Below are 21,176 nucleotides of genomic sequence, written 5' to 3'. Positions count from 1 at the left end.
AAAGATTTTATTTATTTTCCTTGTTTTTGGTGTAACGTAAAAATGTTCTCCCAACTACACTGAGTTAATGGTAAAAAAATAATAATTTTGCTTCTTTAAAATCAGTTTTAATCCGTTAAAAAACTTTTTTAAATGCACTGACTCTAATCTATGGATTTAACATAATAATAAGATAATTAAAAACATTTTTTTTCCTGGTTTACGAATTGTTATGACTTTTTAAAAATGTTTAACAATATAAGTTTTTACATTTTATTTATTTTCCTTGCTTTTGATGTAATGCCTAGTACTCACTTCATTCGAAAGCCTACCAACTACAGTGAGTTATTGAGTTATTATATAATAATTTTACTTCTTTAAAATCACATTTAATCCCTTAAAAAGTTATTTTAAATTGTGTCTAATCTATGGATTTAAGATACTTGGGACAGACACACTTGTTCTTCTTTAATTTAGCTTTGCTTGCGTATGGTGGGCTTGGCTCCTCGGCGGGATCGATGATAATCTCCTCGGGATGGACCTTCTCGTTGCATTTGGATGTCATGAACTGGAAGAACTCGATGTTCCGAACATGGGAGTTGAACTCGTCCTTGAACTGGAAGTAGTTGGGGTACACCTTGTGCTTCAGCATGGCCATATATAAACTAAGGCGCTGTTGTTCTATGAACATCCGGCGACGATGCTCGGCATGATGACTCTTCCAACTGCGCTTGCTAATCTCCTGTTGAACCAGAAGGCGAAGACGCGGATGCAGATGAAACAGAATAGACCTAAGGAATATTTATAAAATATAGATGAGGCTAAACCCTATTTACAACTCACTCATTAAATCGAAATCGTTGCTTCCTAAACTTGATCGTGTCAAACTCAGAAACGAACTGGTGTATTCGATCCGTATTGGCTAGTTCCGCTGGTATTTGCACATATATTCTAGGATTATTACAGGAGGAGGTCCAAAATCTTTCTTGAAAATATATTTAACACCATTTATTTTACCTTGAGTTTAAAACCATGGGAAATTCGTCTGGCGGTGGCGGTTTTTTGACATCTTGAAAGCGGGGAAACTTTTGCACATCCTTTTCAAACCATTCGTACTCGTTTTTCATTTGCGAATCTAACGAAGTCAGCTCGTTCACATCGATAAAGAAGTTGCCAGCACAAAAGTTATATTTTCCCAGAGGCGGAACCGATTTCAGCAACTCAAATCCTAAAAAAAATACTTCAATATTGTACCATATTCAATGGGGATTCTATCATAAGATACCTTTCTTTTGACACGATGTGTTTTGGGTTTCCAGGAAATACAGGGTGCGCCGCTTTGGACAGAAGCAATTGATAAAACTGGTTAGTTCGTCTACCCAGTTCCTAAAAGTTGTTGACAGACTTTCGGCAAAGTTAACCCTTAATTCTATATCGTCGCTACAAATAAAATAAGTTATAAGTTTCTTTGGGTAAGGAGGTACTGTAATTTTCCACTTACCGCACTTGCAAGTCGCACCTTGCGTTTTCGTCGCATCCAAACTTACGCAGATGGGTTTGTATAGTGACGCGATCTTCAAATAAAGCTAAAACCAGGTTGTTACATTCGACCTGCACACACGTGGTTTCGATCAATTTAAATTCCTCCGGAATTTGTTCCTCTTCGCTGGCAGGCGAAGCTATTTCGTCATAAGAAGCATCATCCGTTTCAGAATATCGAGATTTCTTCCGAATTCTAGTTTTTGTCCACTCATCTGAATCGGCCTCCGAGGAAGGAGTCTCCATGGGCGGTTCCGAGTGCTGCATTTCACTTGATATATGATCTTTGAATACCCGAACATTCAGATTGTCGCAGGTGGAGATCGAGGTGTGCAGATCTAGATCCACCTCTGTGATGTGGGTAAACAGGAAGTGAATGCCGGCGTAGACCTTGTGATTTATGGCGAAACTGTTTGGCATGAATGTTATGTAACTTTTCTCAAAGTACACCTCGCCCTCCTCCTCCTCCGGCATGATATCGCTCTTGAGAGATAAACCTTTACTCCTCAAACTGGCACTTAGCGATTCCCCACTTATGGAAACGTCCTGGCTGACGTCTTTAAAAGGTAAACCATCTGGGGTATTGATGAAAATAGTCTCCTGACAAATAAAAATGGTAAAATAAACATTAAAGATTAATTACTTAATTTAAAGTCTTTTACAGTTATTTGGAGAAATGACTAAGATACATAAGATGGTACTTATCTACACACAAAAAAAAAAACATGTTCCCGTAAAATCGATATGGCCATGTAAATTTCAGTTCATGCAAACCTATATGGGCACTTCCAAAAAAAAGTCCACCAAGCCAAAAACCTTGAAACTTGAATAAAACATATTTCCACATGATTTTGCCCCGATATTAGTTTCTAATTAGTTGGATACTGAACTTAACTACAAATTTGGAGTACAGTTTGATTATTTTTATGACAAACCCCACCAATATACGCAAAAATCACTTTTTGGCTAATTTTTTGTTATTTTTTGGACCTATCTTCTGTTGTAAATTTATCCTATAGGAATGCTAATATGTGACATTTTTCTGTACTAAATGCTTCATTCACATGCTAAACTATTAAGTTAAAAGCAAAACATCCAGCAATTGAGAGATAGAGGTAAAGAAATCCGCTTTACAAAACAGTCGGAAAAAATGTCCCGAGCGACATGTCCCGAGCGAATGTGGTTGAAACTGCATAAAAAAAACGGCAACGAATTTTTGAGTAAAACCAAAAGCATTTCACAACGACATGTTTGAACGACATTCTAAAAAAAATCGCATTCAAATATTCCATCAGAATTAGCTAATTTCTGGTGTTGTATGAACTTCCCCGAAATCCACTTCTATTTTTGTCCCGAGCGAATACGGCAGTTTTTTACCGATATCTTAAAAACTAAAAGTGGTACAAAATCAAGATTTTTACCAAAAATAGAGCTTGGGAAGAGTGAAAAGAAAAGCCCATAATTAAAATTAAAATCCATTGTTTTACAGTTTTTTTTCAACTTTAAAGGTGTGCAAATATCCCGAGCGACATTTTGGAAGTGCCCATATCGTTTTTACATGAAATACTCTGCATATCAAGCTAAAATTGATCTTAAATAATGTAAAATCGATCTACTTTTCAATCGATTTTTTTTTTTGGGTGTATAAGAATTATAAACTACAACCTTTCGGATTGTTTCGCTTATTTCAGCATTGTCATGGGAGCTGCTCGTACTGATTTCAATGTCGAATTCATCGACCTCCGTGCCGGGATCCCAGCCCTCGATGGTTCCGGAAGTGATGACGGTTCCGTCGTTATGGTAGCACTTCAACTCTTTCCTCGTCCAGATCATCTTGACACCATCGTCTCGCATCGAATAGGCCTCGTTGGCGAAATAGTCATGCCATTCGGTGTTTCGAATGGGTTTGCCGCACCATATTTTTCCATCTCTCTGCACATGGACCACACTGCCCAGCGAGGTGGTCAACTTGAGGTGACGATAGCTCAGCTTGTAGAGAGACATGATGAAATTCAGGTAGGTTAGCTCGAACTTGATGCTTTCGAATAGAGCGGCCGCCTGCTGCTCCCTGAGCAGCTGGCTCTTCCGCTTGCCCAAGGACGAGGCCATGGAGGCCAGGCTTTTCTGGGTTATCTTGGAGCCGACGCTTTGGGTCGAGGGCCGCAGGACGGAGTCCAATCCTCCGCCTCCTCCTCCCTCACTGCGGGCTATCGAATTCTTTTGGGTCGAACACTGCCGGCTTCTCTCCTTCTTCTTGGGATCTCGAATTGGCTGGTAGCTGGAGTAGGCGGACTGCGTGGAGCAGGCATGGATAAATTCCGAGTTCAGGTCCTCTTCCTCCTCGTTATCGGCCTCCGTAAAGCTGTACAGCTGGTAAACCTCTCCGTTATATCGCATAATCAAAATGGTGTCGGTGCTTTGGTAGAACACAATCACACAGCCATAGGGAGTGCAGACACGCCGACTTTCGTCCAGCTCGTTATCCTGGTTTCAAGGACTATGGTTAGATAGATCAGCTAAAATTATAATAATTTCCTTACCTGATATTGCCACAGGTGCTCCGTGTGGGTGTCGTGGCAGTAGGTGCTCAGTCCATTGGGGAAATTCAGCACCGCCTTGGCGCACTCCATCTTCCTGGGCATCACCCGCAAACTGATTCCGTTCCTCGACACGATCCGCACACTGGAATCCGTGGCAGCAGCTCCCAAGGGTTCCTCGGCACTCCGGAAATGGACTTCCTGCCCACCGATCTCGAGGGCCAGGCACTTGTTCATCTGACGAAAATTCCACCTCTCCTCATACAACATCATCCTTCCCTCTTCGAAGAAATACTTCGAGGTCTTCGACTTGATTGTTTGCCTAGTGTCATCCAGATTGTAGCCATCCAGCAGGGGATTATTTCGACCGAGACCCACAAACAAATGGGATTCCTGCTTCGAGATTGCAGTTTCCCTCGGCAGAACTGTGGAAGTTGCGCGTGATGGTGGAGCTGCAGACTTTCTAGATTGTCTCGTGAATCTGGCCGACATCAGAGTTTCCGGAATTAGAGAGTTCTTGCGGCTAACAGAACGCGTTCCATCGTCCAGTTCCTTCTTTTCCCTCTTATTTGCCAACTGGGCCTTTATCGATTTCGGTCGAACAAAGACCTTTGGATCGATGGGAACACGATCGTTGTCCTCGTTGCACTTGACCATCAAGGGATCCTGACCCAAGATCACATCGGTGCTCTGAGTGTCGCGTGACATATAACTGTCGGTGATCTCGCTGAATTTTTGCGGGGTGACCAAGTCGTTGAGAAAGGCTGTTCATAAATAAATAAATATTTAACAAGAGAGAACGCTATAGTCGGGTGTTCCGACTATCAGATACCCGTTACTCAGCTAAAGGGAATGCGAGGGAGATGGAGATATAAAACTGTGATCGGACATAACTTTTTAACCATTGGTCGGATTTGAAAAATTTCTTCTACATTTCGATAGGTATAAATAAACGAAGCAAAATTGTATTTATACTTCTCCGAAATCTAGACAAATTTTAAAATCAGTTGTAGGCGATTGTGGGCGTTACAGGGGGCGTGGCGCTCGGCTGAAATAAACTTGCGCTGCGTAGGAAGTCCAAGAATATGTGTGGGTAATCCCAACTTTCTAGCTTTTGTAGTTTCCGAGATCTCAGCGTTTATGCGGTCTGACAGACGGACATGACTAGATCGACTCGACTAGTGACCCTGATCAATAATTTATACACTTTATAAAGTCGGAAATGCTTCCTTCTAGCTGTTACATACTTCTGCACAAATACAATATACCCTTTTACTCTACGAGTAACGGGTATGATTATTAAGGCACCTACACATATATGTACTAACCTTCCATTTCGTACAGGGTAAAGTCCCTGAAGCACAGCCTTGTAGGAATGACAGTTTGATTCTCCTGCTCGAAGACCTCGTTCAGGGACCTCCGGAAACTGTAGAGATGGACATTCGGCTGCACCTCCTCCACGCTGAAGTCATCGTAGTCCTTGACCAGCTGGATAATGCGTTGCATGACCGAGTCATCCGTGAGATAGAGCTCGGCAAACTTGGGCAGATAGATGGGTTCCAGTTCGCCATTGTACGGCTGGCAGGCCAGTGAGCTGTTTATATAGCCGGAAGTGAAGTATCGCCGCAACAGGTTGTACTCCAGACAGCCGTGGTAGACGTTCCTCATCAGGGACTGATCCATATAGGACATCAGGTTGGACAGCAACCCATTGGCCTGCTCTACAAAAATGCGATCGTTTTTGTACAGCTTCACGATGCTCTTGAAGGAGTTCGCATACACTTTGACCTTATCCAGCACTCGCGTTTGAACCGATGGCGTCGGGTTGGCCAGGAGGAGGACCTCCGTTTCGGTCATCAGTTCCCTGGGATTGCCAAACGTGGTCATCAGCGACTCCATGTACAGGTAGACGGTGGCATCATCGTCCCGCGAAGCCGGCACCTGGGTCTTGATGTAATGCCCCTGGATGCTCAGCGACTCGACGATGTGAAAGGATTCCTGCAGCGACAGCGAGGGATCCATCTTCACATTCGTCTCCCTGTACGGCTCCACGTAGAACATGCGGTACCACTCGCGCAGCGTTTCCACATCGTACATGTACCAGCTCAGCTGGTCGAAGACGTCGTCCGTGAACTTGGACGCCATGCAGGCGGACATCTGGGGCAGCTGGTGCTGGAAGATGCCCACCGGTTTCGAGGGCGTCCTCTTGCGCAGCGAGTGAATGTCCCTCTGGATGACGGCCAGTGCCTCCTGGAGCTCTTGTTCCCGACGAGGACGAGGCACCAGCAGATCGTAGGCACTCTCCTCGGGCATAAAGTGGATGATCGCCCGCAGCGGTTGATCGTAGGCCAGCAGACTCTTGTAGAACTCGTTGTCCATTTGACCCACGATAAGGATGAGCATTTTCGTGAAGAGCGGATTGTCTCTGATGTACTGGTAAAGAAAGAAATATCTTTAATAATAATATATAATATACATGTGCATGTAAATTTCTGGTTATGCAAAACCCATGTCGTTTTTACATGAAATACTCATTTCAAATTGATTACATAATGTAAAATCCATCTAAGTTTCTTATCGTTTTTTTTTTTGGCTGTAATTATAGCTCACCTCTCGCTTGGACGCCGGCACTCCCTTGCCAACTTTGTGGTGCTCCTTGGCTGTGACGGAGGAGCATTTGATCTTTTCCAGACGCACCTTGTCACTGGACCCCTTGCCCGTTTTGGGCCTGGCCGTATCCCCACCTCGCTTGGTCTCCGGGGCACCTTTTTTCTTGGGCATCAGGTTCTTGAGCTGAGCTGGGATATTACGTTGCCAGTAGGCGTGCAGATCGAAATTCGCCTCGGACTCGATTTTCTTGGTTATTTGGTCAAACTCGTCGACACAGTTTTGAATGCATTGTAGCGCAATGTTTACTGGATCCAATGACTTCGAATCCAAATAATCTCCTAGAAGGTATTTTTCAGTTCCTTTTTCGAAGAGGGACTCCGTTGAAACTTACCAATTTTCTTAACCTTCGACATTCGCTGAAACTGAAAGTTGGCCTCCGCAATTTCCTTATCCAAATCAACGACGAATACCGCCCGACGACTGCCGCTAGTTACCCGCTTTACAAACTCATCCCGCACCGCCTTCAATCCTTTGTCGTAAAAGTTAACGCAGTAGATATAGGGGCCCAGGAGATCGATACCGGAAGTCAGGGATCTTCGGGTCCTTCGAGTGCTCCGCCTGGATTTGTTGACACTCATCGTGTGGGTTATAAAATATGTAAGTAATGGTTGTTTGGGGAGTCTAGAAACTTATGATCGAAGCTGCTGAAAGTAAACTCCCAGAAAGAATGCTAAAAATAAATCTTAGCTGAAGAAAGTCGATTTTTATTTAAGATCCTTAAGTACTTTACGAATAACTCATATCCTTAATTATTGTTAATGATTTTTTTTATCTGGAACAGAGAACTTTGTAGGATCCCCGAATCCCTATCACGTTCCTTTCCCTAGTCAAAATATACTCTTACAGTTTCATTAAAATAATAGGCCTTTATTAAATTTATTAAGATGTGAATATTACATGTAATTATATATGTGCTATGATGAATACAAACTAAATGGCATTTCTATTTACAAATGAAAGTAATGAAAGTTATAGCTACTTAAGTAAATTTCGTTGCGCACTATACAAAAACAGGAGATTCGTTAAATACAAATTTGTAATATGCTGTATGCCAAATAAAATACAAACCTAAAGCCTCTTTAAACATAAAATAAATAATGGATAGAAATAAAAAGAGTTATAAATAGGCGAAATAAATTATGAATCAGATTTCGAAGTACAAAATGCAGTCACTGGCAATAAAATTTCTTTGTTAAATTTACAAATAATCGAAATTAAACCTAGAGTAATCTAACTTATATGGCAGTGAAGGGTTATAAATAACTGGCTCTAAACTCGTTATTGATCACAATACATTTGGAAAAAGTTTTGGTGTGGCGTCAACAGGAACCAGAAGCGCCCGGAAAGCGGTCCGGATTTCGGACACTGATCTTCAGCTCTCATCGCTGGACACGAGGCACTCGCTGAGGAGCACGTTCCTCAGATCCTCCATATCGATCCAGTCTCGTCGCTCGTTCCGAATGGACACGTGCCGGATGCAGCCCTTGAAGTTCTCCCGCGACATCAGCGATCCACTGGGAGCAGTTTCTGTAAGAGAGTAAAAATATGAGTATAAATTACTATTAGAAATTGCAAGTTAATAAGAAAAATATTGTATTTAATGGTACTTTCGTATGTACTTTATATACACAACCGTTTCTATAAAGACCCACCTGGCAGCCCGCCTATGTAGAGTGGAGATCGGGTTTGCACCTTCCCTGCAATCCCTTGATTTCCCACACTCATCACTGCTGGCAACTGATCAATCCGCAATACAATCTGTTCGCCGTCGTATAGGGCTGAAATATTGTGCCATTTGTTGTCGCACAAGGCATATTTGGTGGGAAGCGCTGATTCCACACGCAGGGGCATTCCATTTCCAACATCGCAGGAGAATATTATCTACCAAAGGGAAAACAAATATTAAAATAAATATAAATTATCACTAGAAGTCACTTCAACCTACATTGCCATTATGCAGCTCCAACGAAAGAGCCGGGAATCCATTTGGATCAGAAACACTTAGCAGTATGCCCGATAGCTCCGAAGTTCTAAATTCCGTTTCCAGATCCAGGTACTTGCCCACGTTAAAGTTTTTCTCTGTGTAATGAAGATAAAGGTTATATGTAATCCAAGTCCAACAAGACAATAACTCACTGTAAATGGCGTAGGCATCGCCGGGGAAATAGCTGCCCCTCTCCACGGTGGGAAAGCACTGACCCACATTGGAGTGCTTGCCGGGTCGTGCCAGATCCTGGGTGCTGTTGTTGATGCTAACACGTCGCAGGCAGCCCTTGAATGGCTCCAGGCGGACGTACATTTCCGAGGAGACCTTCACCGGAGACTGGGGCAAACCGCCAACTAGCAGCAGCTGAGAGGCACCAATCTTCCTGGGCAGCTTCATCTGGGCGGAGGTCTTCTGGTCGGTACGCCCGATTTCCACAGACATGGTAACCTTGCGATCCTGACAGCTAATCGTCACCCGATGCCATTCGCCATCGTTTAGCTTGGCGGTCAACTGAAGCTCCTCCCGCCGACGACCTCGCACCACCAGAACAAGCTGTCCATCCTTGAGAATGAGGGCCACATAGTGCTTGGGCTTCTCCTTGGTTCCCGGCGACAAGTACAGCATTCCATTCGGATAGAAGGAGCGGAAGTCGAAGCTCAAGAGGAAGTTGCGCTGCCAGAAGTGACGCTCCGGCAGTTTCAGCTGGGAATAGCTGTAGATATCATCTCCGAACTTGAAGGCATTCGGTTCGTAGGAGTAGCTGCCGATCTGCAAGAGAGCAACCCAATTATGGCCAGAACTATACAACATCCTATTGGAACTCGACTCACCCCGACGCATTTGTGTTAGTTTCTGAGCTTTTGCGTAGCGATCTCAGCGATTGTGAGTTAAAGAATAAAAACTTTGCCATGATTTCGGTTTATTTTTTCAGTTATAAAAATGTTTTATTTAGGTAAATGTGATAACAATTAAATGTCCATGTTGCAGTAAGCAAATGTTAATTGTATGATACATTCATGAAAGCAAAAACGTACACAAAGCGTTGATGAGTGATGTGTATGATATGAGTTTGGTGAATCTTACGAACTAAATTGAGCTGTGAGGCTTATCGAATATCAAAAAGTCGTATATGAAATATTTACAAAATTGCAAATGTGTTTAAAAAGATAATTATGAACTAAGAATATGGCTCGTTTTAGGTTTTAGTTATCTGTGGACCAGGATGCGCTAGCTTAAAGCTAAATCAGTCTGCCCATAAGAGTGAAAATTGTCTTAACAGAAATCTCTGTTTTGATAACGCTCTTTGTGGGCCCACTTTCCCAATGAACTGAGGTTATAGTATATCTTTGATGATTGTTGGTTATATTAATCCACATGTAGACCACATAGAGTAGCTTGTTTGGTTAGCTTTTGTTTTTGTTTTAGGCGAAATTAGTATACAAATGAGCTTTCTTGAAGCGCAGCGCTTGAAGCTTTTAGCGTAGCCGCTATTGACATAATTGCTTAGCAACTAAAATCCTATAAGAACAAAGAGAAACGTTTGAGTTTAACAGAGTTAGGTAGCCACATATTTACATGCAGTAGATGGAGAGTACCCATTACAATACCCATTACCCCCCGGAAACCATTAAAGGATTAAGGAAACCTTAAAGACTTACCCGCTTGCAGCCCTCAGGCGAGGCTGTGAAACTCTTTCCAATCATGGGTTCCGTTTTCAGCAGGACATCGTATAGTCCTCCTTTCAGGCTCCCCATCAGCGGACCATTGCGTCCGATCTGAACGTTGGAGAAGGTCAGGGCATCGTTGAAGTTCATGGTTCGGTTGTTGAACACCACATCCCGAATGGCTCCTTCAAGATTGACAAAGGTGGGCGCCAAGGGAGTGTAGCTCTCGTGCGGAGGAGCTCCTCCGATATACAGGCCTCCCGAGTCCCTCGGAAGACTGACCACCGTAGGATTGCCATTCAAATTGCGAGTCTCCTGCAGCTCATCGTCCACCATAAGTTCCAGTTTGCGACCCGTTTTGATTAGATTCACCACATGGAACTCGCCATCGTTCATTTGACTAAAGTTCGATGACATCTTGACGAAGCTGCGACCCGAATTGACCCACACATGCAGTTGTCCATCAACCAGGCTAATGGAGAAGTTGCCCTTGATGTCCTTGGCATCGTAGTCGGCCAGGGTCTCGGGTGGATAGGCGGCCAGGAGCAGCAGGCAGTCCGGCTGAAGGGTTCGGAACACCAAAGCGGTATTCGATCGCTTGCGCAGCGACTGCGATGGCAGCTCCAAGTAACCGTTGCCCGAGAAACCAGCCCTGAAAAGGATTCAAATAATATTTAGAAAATATTTGTAATAAAAATAATATTCGCTACCCACTTGGTGATCATGTCCTTGCAGGAAGGCTCCACGCCATAAAGGCTGGAACTCTCCAGAGGATCGTAGGTCTCGCCATTCACCTGGACATCCTTCATGCAGCCCAGGAAGGGATTGTCCGCTCCAGGAGCCTTGGATGTGCCAGAAGTGAAACCTGTTTAAAAAAAGTTAAATCAGATTAGCTGCTAACATTTTAACCAGACATCGGATTTTAGGTGAAATCCTTTTTTTAAATATGATTTAAAGCCACATTTGATTGGATACATTTTTTTTACAAAAACCTCAATTAAGTTCGGCCTAAATCTAATTATAACTTAATAAATCAAATTTGTGACTAATCAAATGTGGCTTTAAATCGTATTTAAAAAAACGATTTTACGTAAAATCCGATGTTATGATGTTATAATTTATAACTAATATCAAATATTTACCCGGTGGAACACCTCCCAAATAATAGACCGCCTTCGAAAGATCCGGCAGCAAGTGAATGTTTACTGGTAAAGTGGGAGCTCCGGAAATTGGTCGATCGTTGTTCACTCGAAGCATTCCATTCTCGGTGCTGCGCTTGGCAGAGAACTCCCGCGCAGCTTCTATCTTGATCCACTGGCCCACATTGTACTTCTTGGTGGTGTTTATCTCCAGCTTGGACTCGTCGCCATAGTCGATGCGGAACATGATCCGACCTCGGCTCAAAGTTACCGACACCGAGCGGTTCTACAAAGTGATTATACATTACTTAAACAGAACAATAGATTAGTTGACTATACTCACGTTCTTGTCATCAACCGCCAAGAAGAGCAAGGCATTCTCGTCCAGCGTTCGGAAGGTCATCTGCACAGAGAAAAGATTCTTGCGCGTGGGTCGCGGACGTGTCTTCATCAGCTGGGCATAGCCCAGTCCATTGAAATGGCGGGCAGTGGACGAGGCGGAGGACTCCTTGGCCCCCACCATGGATCCACCGCAGCTGCCCTCGCTGGTCACGAAGTTCCACAGACCCAGCGGCTTGTTGTCCACCTCCACCTGGTGGACGACAACATTGAGTCCCGGTGTGAATTGCACATCCTTCGGAGCAAAGCCGCCCAGCGATATTCGATCGCTGCGAGACTGATAGAATCGCGTGTGTTCCGTGTCCGTGGATCCTGTGATGGTTACCGGATTGGCCGGGGTCAGCTCCCCGTAGTTGTTCATCCGACGCACCATCAGACTGCCCAGATTGAGGGTCCTATTGGCCTCCACATGGTACCAGGCATCGTCGTACTTGGGGTCCCGGGTCTGCACCACCATGGGATGTGTGACAGTGGCCGTGGTGCCTCCAAGATTCCACACCAGACGCACTCGACGCTTGTAAAGCTCGAGAGTAATGTGACGTCCCTCGGTGCTAGCCAAGTGGATTAAGGGAGAGCTCTCCAAATGATTGGATAGAGCAAAGCTCATGCGGAGGTTGTTCGAGGTGCTTAAACCATACGAAGCAGGCAGGTAGGAACGACTGCATTTCGGGCCCAAAGACTCCAGGGAGACATCGATCTGTAAGAGAGGATTTTAATTAAAACATGAGAGAACGGTATTGTCGGGTTGTATCTAATACTCGTCACTCGGCTAAAGGGAGTGCGAGGGAGATGAATATATAAAATTTTGTTGGTTGCGCATAACTTTTTAATGAATGGTCCGATTTGAAAAATGTCTTCTACATTTCGATAGTTATAAATATACACAACCTAATTGCATTTATACTTCTCGGAGATCTTTCCAAGTTTGGGCGCCAAACGCATTTTAAAATCGTTAGTTAGCGATTGTGGGCGTTAGAGGAGGAGTGGCGCTCGGCTGAAATAAACTTGCGCTGCGTAGGAAGCCCAAGAATATGTGTGGGAAATCTCAACCTTCTAGCTTTGGTAGTTTCCGAGATCTCAGCGTTCATACGGACGAACAGACGGACGGACGGACATGGCTATATCGACTCGGCACGAATACTATATACCCTTTTACTCTACGAGTAACGGGTATAAATATATTACAAAGAAGGATGCATGAATTTATTACCGCTTCTGCCGCATGCCTGGCCCTGGCTATCTGATCCCTCAGCTCTTGCAGCTGCTTGGCCATGCTGTTGTTCCACACCTCGAACACCTGCTGCTCCTTCTCGGCCTGCTGCTCCAGGTAGCTCAACGAGACGTTGGCCAGCCTTAGGTTCGTCTGGGTCAGGGATATGTTCTCCTGGGCCATGCCCAGTTTGATTTCCCAATCGGGTTCCAGATTGGAGAACGAATTGCGCATGGTCTGGATGGACTCTTGCATCTCCTTGGCCAATCGCAGTTCGGCTCGCATCTGTTCGCCCGTTCTTTCGGCCAATTCCAGGCTCTCCTTGGCCTGACGACGGGCTGAACCCTCGTTGAGACCCTGCAGTTGTCCGGATATGTTATTCGTGCGCAAACCTGAGTCGTATATGGTGGCCTTGATGCCCTCCACCTGTTGCTCCTGCCGATGCAGCTTGTCCTTGAGCACATTCGATTTATGCATCTGCTTGAGGGCTTCTTGCTGAAGTTGCCTTGATCTGTGCAACGAATGCTCGGCTCGATCGATCATGGAGCTGCCATCGCTGGGATAGAGAGTCCGTTGCGCCTCATACACCCGCATCTTTGAAAGAATCGAAGCCTGTCGCGCATCGTTGATCGCCTTGGTTATATTACTGTGAGCAGAACTGGCCAGCATGGCGATGCGGGCACCATTCCTCGTCGGCTGAAACTGGCGGGCGTACTCATTGGAACGGGCCAGCAGGTGATTGGCATGTTTCTCCGCCTTGGGCAGCCAGTGCTTGCGAACCTCCCGCTGCTGCTCGGATTTGACACCCAGTGTGGTGTTCAGCAGTAGCCGTGATCCATCCAGCTGGTTGAGGTGCCCGTTGAGCAATATTTGCCGCTGCAGTGTCAGCCTGACCAAGCCCTCGCCTTGCTCCAGATAACCCGGATCGAGGTGGTCTGAGATGCGTTGGTTAATCTCATTCAGCTCCTGGTGAGATTCCCCCACATAGACACTCAAATTGCGTACATGCTCCAGGACATCCTCCGCTTCGCTCTCCACCTCCTGGACGCGATCCACTTGCAGCCGCAAGTCCACCACCCGATGATTCGTCTGATTCAAGTCCCGCCAGAGCATCTCCAAGCGGCCACTCTCATCGAAGGCCGCATCCGAGGCATTGCCCATGGCGTAGAAGACCCGCCAGGCGCAGTCGTTCGTGCTGCGGATTCCCTGGACCATTTGATCGTGCTCCCGAATGGCCTGAAGATAGAAACGCGCCTGCTTAAGAGCCGTCGGCAGGCTGAGGTGATGGGCACTCTTCCCGTAGCCACGCAGATCCGCGAGGGTTTGATGGATCTCCCCCCGAACTAAGCTCACACTGTGTTGAGCGGCCACAGCAGCCTCCCTCATCGCTTTTAAGGCAAACTCTCGTTTTCCTATGGTATTCACTGCTTTGCGGGATTGGAATTTGAGATTTTCGGAGTGGGCCTCGAGCTTGAGGATGTCCGCCGAATCGTAGTCCTGAAGACGCCTCTTGGTCTGACTATAATCCCAGTGGCGTTCGTTCCACTCGTCGTAGGCACTTTCGTATTGTGACAATTTTCGATATGGCGCTGGAATTCCAGTCAAATCCATGTTGTGCATTCCGCGACGCAGCTTGTGACCTACCAGTTCCACATAGTCCAGGAGAAGAAGGGTGCAATTGTCGCAAACTGTCGTGGGTATTAGGAATATTAATAAAATGTTAAATAAATTCAAAAGGGACTTTGACTTACTCCTGCATCCGTTATCCACCAGATGGTAACGTTCCGCCTGGCACTTGTTGCACTTCAGACCGGTGACTCCCTCGCGACAGTAGCATCTGCCCGTCTCTATGTCGCAGCCCTCGGTTTGGATCCCATCCGGATGACAGTTGCACGGCTGGCAAGTAGTGTTGGGATATCTCATGGGATCTCCGAAGTAACCCGGCTGGCACCGCTCACACAATCTTCCTGTGTAGCCCGGTTTGCAGACACAACTCACTTCTCCGTTCCACACATTGCAGCCCCGGGCAAAGTTCCTGTTGGTCTCCGGGCAAGGACAGGCCTGACAGCCGTGTGCCGAGTTAGGATCGCCGTAGAAGCCCTCAGCACATTGATGACAGTGATCACCTCCAGTGTTGCCCCGACAGTTCTGAAGAAAAAGATAAATAAGATATGTTTAAATTTCTATTTGAATTGAATTGAATTATTTTCTTATTCATTTCAAACCGAATGAATACATGAATATTTTTTGTAAGATTTTTTTTAAATTTCTCAGCATTTTTGTGCTTTCTTTTGAAAATAAATAGTCGAAAATTTTTGAAATATCAATGTTAGCTGCATAGTGTATTAAATTTAGGCAGATTGAACCACAAAATTATGGCCCTTTCTCATTTAAATGAGAATATCGGTTGAATTATTTCGTAATTCATGCCCTTCATTCGATTTAAATCAAAATTAAAATTCATTCAATTCTATTTAACTCAAAATTAAAATTCATTCAATTCTATTTAACTCAAAATTCAAATTAGTTCATTCCCATAAAACAAAAAAATTCAAAATAATTCATTGAATCAAATAATGTAGAGGTCTACTTTAAATCACTTAGTAAGTTGCAATTACCTGACAGATTCCCGTTTCCCGATCGCAATCGCTGCTGCGACCATTACAATGGCAGGGCGCTGATCTTCCTATCAGATCCTCAATGAATACACTCTCCACAACGGTTGTGTTGCGCCACCTGTAAAAGGATCTTCCGGGATCCTGACATGAAAGTCCAGCAAAGCGCTTGGGACATTTACAGCGCTCAACTCCTTTGGCTATTAGATTGGTAGAACCCTGAATATAGATGGCAGCATCCATGTGGACATTCTGGAGGCTAAAAAAAGAAAGAAATAAAAAAATTAAATCAGGAATAAACTTTTTAAAAACCTAACATATTTATGTATAGAAATATACTCACACAACTTCCTGGAAATCGGCAAAGGCAAAGGCCCGAATAAAGATGTGCCGAATGTTCTGGAGGGCAGCCATCAGAGTGTTTCGATCCACGGCCTGGCTGGTGTGGTGGTACTTCCAGAAGGACTCGTGCAGTGGCACCCGATGGGTCACATTCAGGGAGTACTCGAACTCCTCGTACTCGTAAAAGTCCAGCAGCAGCTTGGAATGGGCGTGTATCTGAACCAGTGGGTACTGACCCAAGACATTTCGCTCCAAGGGCTTGTGGGCACCCTCGGTGATCAGGGTGAAGTACAGAAAACCCCCATAGCTGTTGGTCCGATCTCCGTAGAACTGAGGTGGCAGTTGGAAATACAGAGGATGGTAGAATTGTCCATAGGCTCCGATGGATACATTTCCCGTGGACTTGGGCACCAAACTCAGATCATTCATGCGCTGAATCTCCGCATCCTCGCGATGAAAACTGGTGCCCTCCGTCTGCACCACCACTATGTACTCGTAATCCGAGCTGGGCACATGCTGCGGTCTTATCTGCTGGACGCTGAGGTTCCTGGACTCCGCCATTCGAATGTGACCCCAGGAGAGGTCACTCTGCTCGCACTCACCGGAGCGACCGAAGCAGAAGCAGCGGGTGCAGCCCTCGGGATTGAGGGTCGACAGTCCGAAGGTGCTCTGCATGCAGGTGTCGCACTTGAGACCCACCACAAGGGATTTACACGGACACTGGCCGTTCGAGTCGCAGGCAATGGATCCATCCGACTGGGTGAAGGAACCCTCCGGATCGCAGCCGCATCGCCGGCACTCCGGATAGCCAAAGTAGCCGAAGGCGCAGCTATCGCAGTTCCTGCCCGCATATCCCTCACGGCACTGGCACTGACCATCGGCAGTGCCGCAGTGCTGGCCAATGGAGCCGATGTGATCGCACTCGCATTCCCGGCAGCCGAGGCGAGCCTGCCAGCCCCAGGTGCCCGGAACACACTGTCCACATCCCAGACCACGCGTGAACTTGGGGCAGATGCAGCGCCCGTTGTGCGGATCGCACACCTGACCCTCGGACCTGCAGGCCGAGCACCGCTGGCAGCCCTCGATGCTGAAGCCAAAGAATCCCTCGGTGCACTCGTTGCAGCGCTGACCTCCCACGCCGATCTTGCAGTCGCACTGACCCGTCCACGGATTGCATTCGTGTCCCCGGGATCCGTGCGGATCGCAGCGGCAATCCCGGCATCCCTCACCCGCCGTGAGATTCCAGTGACCCACTCGGCACTTGTCGCATCTCCTTCCTGTGACATTTTCCAGGCAGGCGCATTGGCCGGTTCGCTTGTCACAATCCGAGGAAAGGGATCCCACGCTGCTGCAGTGACATTCTGGAATGGAAGGAGAGATACAAATTACAATCTTAGCTTTAACTGGAGGTTAAATAATTTAAAAAATATTTAATATTTAAGCATATTTTGTATTAAATAACTTTAACTTCAGATAGTAACAATAAATCCCGTTCCTGTAAGCTTTCCCTGTCTTGGAAGTATACAAGATATAATCTTAGCTTTAACCGAAGGTTAAATTTAAGTTTAAATTTAAATATTTAAGAATCTTTTTTATTAAAAACTTCCACTTCAGATAGTAACAACTAATTCCCTTCCTGTGAGCTTTCCCTGTCTTGAAAATATACAAGATATAATCTTAGCTTTAACCGAAGGTTAAATAATTTTAAGGTTATAATTTTAAAAATATTCAATATTTAAGAATCTATTTTTTAGAAAATAGTTTCCACAAATCGACATATTATCAATAAATCAATACGGATGTCGGATAGTAACAATTAATTCCGTTCCTGTGAGCTATCCCCGTCTTGGGTTACTGGGCCACAACTACGTCACTGTCACTGTCACCCAACTAACTGCACCTAAACAGCCACCAAGTGGCGGGCACAGACCCACTATATCCACTAGACCCACCAGACCCGCTAGCCAGTTGGTGGGTTTGTGGGTTGCGCGTAGGCAGCGCCCCAAAGTCCGCCCACATTTGAGTTTTGCATTGGGTTTCCTATTCGGGCGACAAACGACAAATGCGACGACGGACCAGCGGACGTTGGACCCCGAAAAAGAAAAAAAAAACTGTGGGAGACGACGTCGGAACAAGCCAGACAAGTCTGCCAAGCACATGAGTATGTGGACAGGCAGGAGCAGGCAGTATATACAAAAATAAATTCATTCATAAATCCGGTAAAACCAACGCAAAAACACTTTTCAAATTGATTGCACGATCTACAAAAAAAATAATGCTAAAATATAGGCAAAAAGTGCATGCAAAATTGGATGAGAGTACGGATACTAAAAATGACGAAGATTTGATGCTCTATTTTGATAAAATATAATAAAAAATCTATGATGATGTAAAATCTTATTTGGATACCAATTTCATATGAATAATAAACTATAGGTATATTTTAACATATTTAAAAGTAATTGAAGTGGAATGATCAAGAAACTTTTTGATACTTTCAGGTTCCACAGAATTCAGTAAAGACTCTGACCATTCGATAGGGTATCCCCCGATGTAAGTATGGAAATATGAACAAGCTTAGCACGCGACACGATAGGATAGGTGATAGTAGATCCACTCCAAAGCTGCACCGTAGTCTCTGAAGATTTTCTGGGGGCGCGGGGAGAAGGAAGCTGCGCCTTAAGGCACTTGGCATACTGCTGAAGACTTGAAGACTCAAGACTGACTATAGTGCAGCTGTCAAGTGCTTGGCAGCGTTCGTTCGGGGGATTTGCATTTTCATGAATGAAATGAGTGGCGAGAGAAAGGCCTACGACGAGTCGACTCCTTCTTCTTCAGCCGGAGCCACCAATAAAAAGTTCAATCAACTGACGCCATTCAGATGTATCGCCTGGGCAAATGATGTCATTAAAGTTTACAATGGGAATCACGACTCTTCGCCAGCAGCAGCTCCTCGATTGCTTTTTGCTATTTGCTAGCTGAAAATGCCTTAGTTGAAAATGCGTTTGTCATGCCACAACAGTTTGAGAGTCACTTGCACACCCACTGGAGATTTATTGCGTGGGCCTCTCGAGTCGGTTTCTTCTGGTCGTTAGGTTGTTAGTGTCTCTCGGGCCTTTGGTTTTATTGACAATTTTGTTTTCCTTGATTTTTTATTAATGAGCACGTTTTGTTTGTTTTCTGTTTTTGTTTTTTGTTTTCTGTTTAATTTTTCCCCTTCATTTATATCTCGCTTTTCTGGCTGCCGATCGCTAGACTGAGGACCGGTGGTCAGAGATCTCGAGTGTGGGCCGTCTTAAGAGTACTTCCGTTCGTTTAACGGTTTTCGACTTGAATGTGCGTAAAATTTTAGGGTTCCACTTCACATTTGCATGGGCGGTATAGTTTCTGATTGATGGATTGCCATTCGCCTTGTCCGCTGGGAATGGCATGAAAAATTAGCGAATGATTGAGATTTATCCCTAAGTTTTATACATACATATCTAATCTTCTAAGCACCAAATCAAGCTACCACCATTAGTCTCGCTTCGATTGTGGCCTTCGGGGCTTGTCATTTCCACTGCACAACATGGCGTATACACAATGCGACTACCAATAACCAAGCCGAGTGGTCATTCAACGCGCTCACAAATCAAAGGCAATGCAATAAATTAACAATCAAATACTAATAATTCTGAAAATACCAATGAACTGACAGTTTAATTGCCAAGTCTCTTGCATTTGACCACTACCAAAAAAATAAAATAAAAGACTGCAAAAAGTGCAAGAGCTAAAAGCTCACTTGTTGAGCCTCAATTTGGAGCACGTGTTTTGTGGGCAACATACCTTGTGTTACACTCGACACGACAAAATATTGATCAAATGATTTATGTAAGCCAGCGAGCCAGTGCACTATGGGACACCATTGCGTATGCGCAATGCATGTTTGAAATGTATTGTGATAAAAAATTCACGATGGATAGCAATCAATTATAATAAATATCAAATCAACACGGGAAGGCGGTAAGTTAATCTTAGATACACTATATTCAGTTTAACGTATTTCCGAAGAATAAATAAAATAATTCAAATTGTTTAACTTTAAAATTTGGGATTTAAAGAGCTATCTATAAATAAATACTTGATAGTTTTCCAAAAGAGCCTATCAATAATCGAATGTAATAGAGATTGAATTTCGATATTTCCACAAGTAATCAAGCGGCAATTAAGCGTCTGTAGGCAACTGCGATAAAAATCTGTTGGCAACACGTTCGCTGACTGACTGCATAAATAAATGAATCAATGAACGAGTGAGTGAGTGAGTGAATAAGTTGCATTCAATTGAGTGATTGACTCACTGACCAACTGACTGACTGATACACCAAATGACATTTAAAATGTCGAAAATGATGGATACAAAAGCGGTTAACTAACTTATGCTGGCTTGTTAGCCGCCCACTGTTGACCCACATTTAAAACGAAGGAGAGAGTAATTGGAGTCATGGGATGGGGGAGGACCACCCGGCTGAAGCCGTTCCGAATTTCGTTATTTTTTTTCCTCCTCCTTTTCTTCAGCCTTAGTTAATTAACCCGTTTGCATAAATTTCGGTACGGGCCACCAACAAAATCCTGAACCAGTTCTACTCCTCTACTTCGAACGGACTGGCTGTCGGGACATTATTTATGCTTTCTTTGATCGAACTCGGCCCCGGCACGTCATAATAGTCGCAATCCCAGCCGCTCAGCCGCTTTTAGCCACCGCCCTCTCCACCGAAATGGCCAACTCAATTGTTTTCGTGCCCGTCGTAAATTAATCGAGTATTAAGTTGGCCAGGAAATTGTATTTGACTCCTCACTGGCCACGTTCTGGTGGCCCCCACTCCTTAATAATGACGGGGTGTATTTGAGAAAATAATAGAAAAAATTAATTATAGCATTTTGTTTGCTATAATAAATGGTTTCCGAGTGTCTTGCTCTTGGTGTTTGGATCAACGGCGCCCGATAAGTGGCGGCGTCTATTAAAGTGGCCACATTAGGCCCGATCGCGTATGCAATTTATAAATATCTGAGCTGTGTTGGCTTTGTTGACTTCATTGCGAATTGAAATTGGCAAGAT

General features: G+C 44.7%; 2 protein-coding genes across 4 annotated transcripts in view; both read right to left on the bottom strand.

Moving 5' to 3' along the window:
* Positions 1-238: 238 nt before the first annotated feature.
* Positions 239-7,371, bottom strand: ms(2)34Fe (male sterile (2) 34Fe). The gene is made up of 10 exons (XM_070215729.1): positions 7,057-7,371; positions 6,666-7,003; positions 5,384-6,488; positions 4,059-4,819; positions 3,184-4,002; positions 1,481-2,118; positions 1,265-1,419; positions 997-1,207; positions 823-930; positions 239-770 (listed from the first exon to the last, which is right to left on the bottom strand). The coding sequence occupies exons 1-10, from the start codon at positions 7,301-7,303 to the stop codon at positions 401-403; spliced, it is 4,752 nt and encodes a 1,583-aa protein (XP_070071830.1). The 5' UTR covers positions 7,304-7,371; the 3' UTR covers positions 239-400.
* Positions 7,372-7,582: 211 nt separating this feature from the next.
* The window catches only part of wb (wing blister), a 73,091-nt gene continuing 59,497 nt past the window's right edge, over positions 7,583-21,176 (bottom strand). For 2 of the 3 annotated variants that reach the window (XM_070218307.1, XM_017147383.3), the window contains 12 exons: positions 16,083-17,442; positions 15,743-15,998; positions 14,876-15,272; positions 13,125-14,812; positions 11,859-12,611; positions 11,519-11,801; positions 11,091-11,241; positions 10,371-11,028; positions 8,862-9,480; positions 8,671-8,804; positions 8,378-8,606; positions 7,583-8,252 (listed from right to left, as the gene is read on the bottom strand). In XM_070218307.1, the coding sequence (XP_070074408.1) occupies positions 8,098-8,252; positions 8,378-8,606; positions 8,671-8,804; positions 8,862-9,480; positions 10,371-11,028; positions 11,091-11,241; positions 11,519-11,801; positions 11,859-12,611; positions 13,125-14,812; positions 14,876-15,272; positions 15,743-15,998; positions 16,083-17,442 (6,683 nt within the window). In that variant the 3' untranslated portion in view covers positions 7,583-8,097. Of the gene's footprint in view, positions 8,253-8,377; positions 8,607-8,670; positions 8,805-8,861; positions 9,481-9,624; positions 10,231-10,370; positions 11,029-11,090; positions 11,242-11,518; positions 11,802-11,858; positions 12,612-13,124; positions 14,813-14,875; positions 15,273-15,742; positions 15,999-16,082; positions 17,443-21,176 lie in introns of those variants that run through there. The other variant, XM_070218309.1, reaches the window with a different exon arrangement.

Source organism: Drosophila takahashii, chromosome 2L, assembly GCF_030179915.1.
Source record: "Drosophila takahashii strain IR98-3 E-12201 chromosome 2L, DtakHiC1v2, whole genome shotgun sequence".
Taxonomy (NCBI): Eukaryota; Metazoa; Arthropoda; class Insecta; order Diptera; family Drosophilidae; genus Drosophila; species Drosophila takahashii.
Note: the sequence above shows the minus strand (reverse complement) of the source record. Positions and strands in the feature narration are given on the sequence as shown.